The sequence below is a fragment of the Platalea leucorodia genome, assembly GCF_965183815.1.
Source record: "Platalea leucorodia genome assembly, chromosome: 8".
Classification (NCBI taxonomy): Eukaryota; Metazoa; Chordata; class Aves; order Pelecaniformes; family Threskiornithidae; genus Platalea; species Platalea leucorodia.
In genome coordinates this window covers 46,561,496-46,568,686 of record NC_138830.1, presented here as the reverse complement: position 1 = coordinate 46,568,686, position 7,191 = coordinate 46,561,496, and the positions used below count along the sequence as shown (strand labels likewise).

At 49.5% G+C, this 7,191-nt stretch overlaps 1 protein-coding gene across 5 annotated transcripts in view; it reads left to right on the top strand.

The window, feature by feature from the left end:
- The first annotated feature begins 4,773 nt into the window (after nucleotides 1-4,773).
- LOC309594464 (transcription initiation factor TFIID subunit 4-like) overlaps nucleotides 4,774-7,191 on the top strand; it is a 150,076-nt gene continuing 147,658 nt past the window's right edge. For all 5 annotated transcript variants that reach the window (XR_014229047.1, XM_082320314.1, XM_082320313.1 and 2 more), the window contains exon 1: nucleotides 4,774-5,981. Coding sequence is in view for 4 of the 5 variants with exons in the window: in XM_082320314.1 (XP_082176440.1) it covers nucleotides 4,808-5,981 (1,174 nt within the window). In the remaining variant the exon portion in view is untranslated. The remainder of the gene's footprint in view (nucleotides 5,982-7,191) is intronic.

Below are 7,191 nucleotides of genomic sequence, written 5' to 3'. Positions count from 1 at the left end.
CAAGTAAACAAAAAAAAAAGATTTTGAGATTGCACTTAACTTGTACACCTTAAGTAAAAATCACAAATGAGGCTTCTTGAGGGAGTTACGTTAAAACATGATAATGCCTCAGGCCCCCCTTTTTATATTTGCAGCCTAGAAAATCACATGCAACAAAAACTAACTTCTGGAAAGGGTACTTAATAGCTTTTGTTGCAGCAACTGGACACTAATATGTTGCAAAGATTCAGCAAGTATTTTGTTCAGAATAGGGCTTTGAAACACAATAGCAAGCCAGATTTTTCTGGAAGGCCCTGCATCTTTCTAAATAGCAGCCATACTAAACTTCTGGAAATTTTATGCCCAAGCTCAACTGACTAAAGTCACAGAGGACTTGATGTGCTTCTAGCATGTCCTGGACTACTTGAAAGATCTTAGAACGAAGTTCTGCAGTTAATGACTGGATATACATGGCCATATCAAGTCTATGGGAGACCGGTGTTGAAAATCAGTATTTGTAACTCAGGTCAAAGTAAAGCTACTGTTTAGAAAAATAAGAGATACCAATGTTCTGTTACAAGGAAGGAGGGAGTCTTCCTGACCGCTCGAGGTTGGTCTCTGGCTGCTCCTCTACTGTGGCAAAATAACATCTGTTGGAGGAGGTGGAGAGCCTAATAACGATCTAGAGGATCAGCTATAGTGTGTATTACGTGGTTTTCCTGCTCCTGCCTCCTTACAGAAGGAGCTTCAGATATGGATGAGGCTTGGAAGAGGGAAAAACAGCTTTGTAGGAGGTTGCAGGGAAGATTGGGACCCTGGCTGATGAAGAGAGAGGATACCATGAGGGGAAGGAAGAAAGGCGGTATCAGGGAGGCCTGCAGTATTGACGTAAGAGCACAGAGAAGGGGAACACCTTGAAATACAACCACTTGCCCCAAAGAGCCATGTGGCTTTGCTTCTGGCCAACATCTTTGTAAGTTTTGCTTCATCTGCCTCTCAAAATTGTAGTTGAAGACTCCCATTTATGGAATTAGGGTTCTAAGGTTGTGTGGTGGAACAGGAAATAGAAATGGACATTTCTTTGAGGCTGGGACACAGTAGATGAGCATTTCGGGAGAGAATTCAAGCAGAAAACTGTCAGAGTTTAAGTTTCTGAAAGATAGATGTTGGCCAGAATGAATAAAAGAAAAGGAGAAAAAGCTAGGAATAGAAAAGTATCCCCTTGAAAAACTTTTTAAGGGTTAAGTTGGAACCTTCTTGATGTCGAATTTTCCCAAGACTTTCCATCAAGTCCTGTCTAGGTGAGCACAGACAAGTATTTACAATTAGAATTAACTTCAAAACAAAAGCTCCTAAATTTCTATAAGCCCTATATAAAAAAGAAATTCCCTTGCAACTGAAATACATGAAACTAAATTTAGACCAGCTGTTGGTTACTCTAGCCGTCTTTGTGCTCTCCAATTTGTGGAATTTATAATTTCTAATTTATACTTAAAATCAGCAGCTGAAAGAATATTTTTATAGCGCAAAGTGAATTTCAATTATATACGTAAAGAGTTCTGAAAATTCATGTTAAGAAGTTATCTCAAAATCTTATATAAACCTGGTAGGTATTATTTTAATGTTAATTTTAAACTTACAATAGTTAATTTGTGTATTTGAATGCACTGGAAGTGTGTATTTGAAAGAAAGCCATGTCACATACTAGAAAAGTAGTGCTCCTTTCGAAGTGCTGTCACTTCTTTAGACGACAAAAAGATACTCGTCTATGTGAACTGTTACTACTCCCTGCAGCTTAACATGGCAGTGGTACTTCTATTATGCAATGAGTTATTAATGAAAAACTTAGGGTGGAAACAGGGCACAGGGTTTAACAGCAGTGATAACAGCAACTTAACAATTGTTGTGGTGAATTTTCTTTCACGGGCAATTTTAAAACCATGGTTGGAAGTTAACTTTCCTAATAGGCATTCTCTATTTCAAACAAAAAATAATTCAGGAAAGATTGTATTTTAAGAGCTCAGATGAGATGGATCACAGTAGTGTCTTTGATTTTTTTATTCTACACGTTTAACTCCTAATAATGACAGAGCAACAGATATGTTCAGAAATATGTTTTCTGTGATGAAAAGCAGGTAAGTATTTGAAAAAGATTTTCATAGTAAAAGAATGAATACAAAAATTCACAGAGATTCTGTACTTCACTAAAAGTCTCGTTCCCTACGTAAAAGTGCAAGCCCAGTTTCACCAACAAATTTATATACATTCTTATGTATGTCATCACTTCTTGACTTGAAAGGAGTCCAATGTGAATCAGCATACATCATATTTTATTAAATAAAATATTCTATTATACTTCCTTATTCTGTGTGTTTATATATATAACATGGCTCAATTAAGAGGCGGTGAGTGGGAAGAAATATGAATTCATGTTTTACAGATTACCCACCCGCAAATGTACTTTAAAACTGTAATTAGAAGTAGGTAATTTTTAAAGTTTTGAAACCTGTCTTATAAATCATGACTTGCCATTTTCTCCTTCCGGTGGGAAGATTACTTTCTATCTTCTGAAGTTACAAAGCAATAAAGTTTTCCTCCTGGGTGATTTTTACAGAGACACCCAGTTTAATGCCATATGGTTAGAAAAATGTATACTAAAACTTGTTTCATAGTCAGGAGTAGTTGCAGAATCCTATGTCTAACTTCCTATTCTCTTACAAAAACTGTGGAGATAGTGATATGAAGTCCAGGATCAGGGCAAATAAGTGAAGGAAGTATGGAATCTTCTCTAATAAAATTAATAAAATGTGGGACTCTTAACAAAGTAATATTGGATAGATTCTGGTATTTTTCCAACCCAAATGAATATTCTTTATTTTTGTGCAACAGCAAACTAAGTAATAGTCTACTATGTTTTAATTAAACTTCCAGGTAGAAACATGTGTTAAAAGTCCAAATTTAATTAAGCTGTAGCATTCCATAAAAGCAGTACTCATTTGCTAAGCAAATTTTTGATGTATAGATCTCCTGTGTACACTTAATACTGGTTTTCATGAGCACTACTGTGCTTTCACGTTCACTTACTGCACAGTCCTGTTTATACATCCCGACCACACCTTTGGGCCTTCAGTACTTTTACTGGCCACTTTATTTAAGAAATACGCACTGGTTTAATTTGAGGAGACATTTAAACCTACCGTAATTAAACTGGTGCAACCTATTTTTAATGCATTTTAAAAGTGGTTTATTTTGATTCATCATAAACCTGCTCCTAAAGGTATAAACAGACAATCAGGAAAAACAACCCTGAATAAAAATGTAACCTACATTGAGAGGAAACGGATGGTAACAAACCAGTTATTAGCAGTTTGGTCTTGTGACTCAAGCAAGTCGTACAATGTATGACTTAACAGATTGAGCCTGGGAAACCAGAAGAGTTGTGCGCACTGTGAGCCCTTCACTCGTTTCCTTCAGTGCATCGTGCAATCGAAGGTGGGTTATTCACTGACGCACCTTTTTCAATTTTGTGGAAAATCCTGAAAATCACAAGATGATGAACGAGTCCCCATTTCAGGCCACAGAGCAGCAGCTCAAGTACCTCCAAGTTTGCAGACACCCACGCTATCGCAGGCCAGCAGGGACAGATAATGGACTCCAAGCTGCTTTCTGCTGGCAGCTTGACAGATCCATGGCGATTATCACCTGCGTGCAAGAGCAGATGCAATGAATGGTGGGTGATGGTTATTCATGGGGAAAAATTATTCATCTTGAAGGTCCCACCAAAGAAACTGCCCTGTCATTAGTCAAAGAAATGATGGGTTAGGACCACCGTCTTTCTCTCGAACGGTATTTCTGACTGCATGAGGCAAGCATTGATGGGGAAAGGGCGTACAGGAGTGCAATGGCAGAAGTGTTAGTAACAAAATAAACTACCTCAGGTTTCCTGCGGGGATGCCGCGGGAACACAGTATGCCAGAGCAGCTGCTGTGGTGAGGCCAGGAACCTTATTTTTGGTTTACAAGTCTTTTGTTAGCAGTGTCCACGTTAGGAAATTGTGTTACTGCAACCATTCCCGTCTAGGTAAAGCAGCAGCTTTGGACATGAATGTCTAAAACTCTTAAAGCAGACGCAGCAGCGCGAACGTGAGCGCAGGTACTCTGCGTGCCTCTTCGGACGTCACACGGCCTCTACAGCCCTTGGAGCTCCCTCCTTTGAAGGAGTTCGGGCGCGAGGCGGCTGAGCCGCTGCGGCCCGCTGCACCTGCGCTTTCGCTTCTCCCCAGGCGTGAAGAAAATTGCGCTGGCTGCAACTGTCCTCGCCGGGCACGACGTGAGGGCAAAGAGCCTTGACAATTACGGCAGCTTCGCTACCAAAAGATAACACGGTTGCATGACGCTTCCATTCCCAACCCTCGGTACCAGGCCCGCAGGCCTTCTCGGTGCCACGCACCTCCCTGCCAGAAGTCCCTGCAGACACGATTAACGGCTCCTGCACCCCCGGCCCGCTACGGCACCTGCCCGGGCGCGCTGTCGCCCCTCGGCTTCGCGGGGCGCAGCCTGCCGCCCTCTCACTAACGCCCCCGGCCCTGTCCCTCACGTCGCCGGCCCCCGCCCAGAGCCCGCAGAGCGCTGCGGACCCCACCGGGCCCGGGAGGACGCGGAGGCGGCGGCCGCGGCCCCGACCCCGCCGGACGCCCGCCAGCGGCGCGCGCCGCCCCGCCCCGCCCCGCGGCGGGGGAGGAGGAAGCCGGCCCCTCCCAGAATGCCTCGCGCGCGGCAGAGGCCGGCGCGCCTGCGCGCTGCGCGGCCGGCTCCCAGCTCAGCGCAAGATGGCGGCGGGCGCCTCGGACCCCCTGGAAGAGATGCTGCTCTTCTCCGAGGAGGTGGACGAGAAGGCGGTCAGCGACCTGGTGGGCTCCTTGGAATCGCAGCTGGCCGGCGGCCGGGGCTCCGCCGAGGCGCCCCCGCCCAGGACCTCCGCCCCGTCCCAGCAGCAGCAGCCGCAGCAGCAGCACCAGGGGAGCCTAGCGGGGGGCAGCAGCCCCGTCCGGCAGCAGCAAGGGCATCCCGCGCCTCCTCCCGCTCCCGGGGCAGAGGAGGCGGCGGGGTGCCCCGGAGCCGCGGAGAGCCGAGCCCCTGCCCAGGGGCCGCTCCCCTCCCCGTCCCCCCCGGCGGCGGCAGCGGCGGCGGCGGCGGCAGCGGCGGCGGCAGGGAGGGGAGTGAGTGTAAACAGTAGTAGTGTGCAGCAATCACATGGAGCGGCTCTCCTCGGCGGCGGCGGCGGCGGCGGCGGCAGCCCCGGCGCGCCCGCCGCCCCTGCCCCGCCGCAGCCCGCCGCCCCCCCGCCCGCCGGCGCCCCTGCCCAGCCTGTCAACAACCATGTGGCTGCCGGCGCCGCTGCCCGGGACGCGGGGAGCCCCAGCCCCGGCGGCAGCCCGCCCGCCGCCGACGGCGCGCCGCCGCAGCGCGCCGAGGCCGCGGCCGCCGCGGGGGGGAGCGGGACCCCGGCGGGGGGCGGCGGAGCGGCGGGGGCGGCGGAGGGCGCCGCCGCCGCGACCGCGCCGCTCCCCGGCGAGGCGGCGCCCAACGGGGAGGGCGCCGGGGGCCGGCCGGCGGCAGTCCCACCAGTCAGCAGCCACGGCAGAGCCGACGCCGCCGCGGCGCAGACCAAGCCCGCGCTCGGCCCGCTCCCCGCAGTAAACGCACTCAGTAACTCCGCCAGCCCCGCGCCCGCCGCCGCCCCGCCGGGACAGGGCTCGGTGGCCAACTGCGCCCCGCCGGCCCCCGCTGCCGCGGCCCCCGGCGCCGCGCCCAAGCCGGCGGTCAGCGCCGCGGGCCTCGCCAAGGCGGGCGCTGCCCTCCCCGTCGCCCCCGCCGCCCCCCAGGCCCTGTCGCCCCGGCCGGCGCTGGGCGCTGCCCCCAGGATCGTGGCCCCCCAGCTGATCGTGAGGCCGCCTCAGCAGACCACCATCCAGCTGCCCCCCGGCTTCACCATCCCGCCCGGTAAGTGGAACCGCGGCAGCCGCCGGCCCGCCGCTCCCTCTCCCCCTGTTGTCTCGGCTGGGGTTCCCCCCCCCCCCCCAAGTTGTCGCCTTCCCGCTGCCCGACGTGCTGGAAACGAAAGAGGAGGCACCTGTCTGAGGGCGATGTCCGACCAACAGGCTGCCGTTAATGAGGATGTAATTGGTGCGGGACGGTTGCTAATGCGCGGTAATTATGACTGTTGGTTGATGAGTTACTTGTTTCGTCTTAGGGAGAGCGCGCCGGTCACGGTAAGTTATTTGGTAATGGTGTAGCGAGCAGTTGTGCGCGGGATAAAAAGCTGGGCTGTTGGAATAATTTTATGTGTGTTTCGAAGGACTCTGTTTTCTGCTTGACTCTTGATAATCTTGAAAAGTTTTCCTTCTTCAGAGAGTGTCTCCTGCCGCGAATCAGGTGGCGAGGTACAGACTGGGTTGTGGCATTTAATCTAAAACGTTTCATTCCAGGGAGTGGGACGGTGCCGTTCTCCGCTGCGTCTGGGCAGTCTTTACATCGCTGGATTTTATTTCTAACTCTGAAGTAACCGTTGCGTCCTGTCCGTTCTCCTTTTAGTTTCTTAAGTTTCATTACTAAAAGCGTAAGTTCAGGAAGGTTGCTAACTAACCAAAACAGCATCCCTTCATCCTAGTGATTCCTGCTCTAACTGTATATTGTCTCACCTGAAATTTGGAAGGGTTCTTTCGTCCCCTACTTAGATTTTTATGTTGCAAAAAGCTGGTAACTTTGTGCCTTCTTGATTTAGGAGATGATTTAACATTTGAACTAACTTTTTATTTCTTTGCTATTAATATCAATAGCTGAATAATATGTGGAGCTATTGATGTAGTCCGAAATAACTTCTTCCACTGTATTTCTTAAAATATTTGATATTTATTAGCCAAGTGGAGCAAAAATGTGGTGGTGTAGAAGCTTGCTTCTAAGTGGACTTCTAGTAGTTGTGTCTTTGGCCATAGTTTATGGAACTTCTGCTGCAAATTCTAATGCTCCGACCACATAAAGCTCAGTGGTTTCATGAAGACCTAACTAACTTAAAACAGATAAGAGGTTGCCATTCAGACCCTATTAGTGCCTCTAGCCTTTGATTTCCTATTGTCAACCTATTTGATAATTAATATATGCATATGATAACATGTATCATAGCTTTGCGTGCAGTTTCTGAAGTTTATCGTGT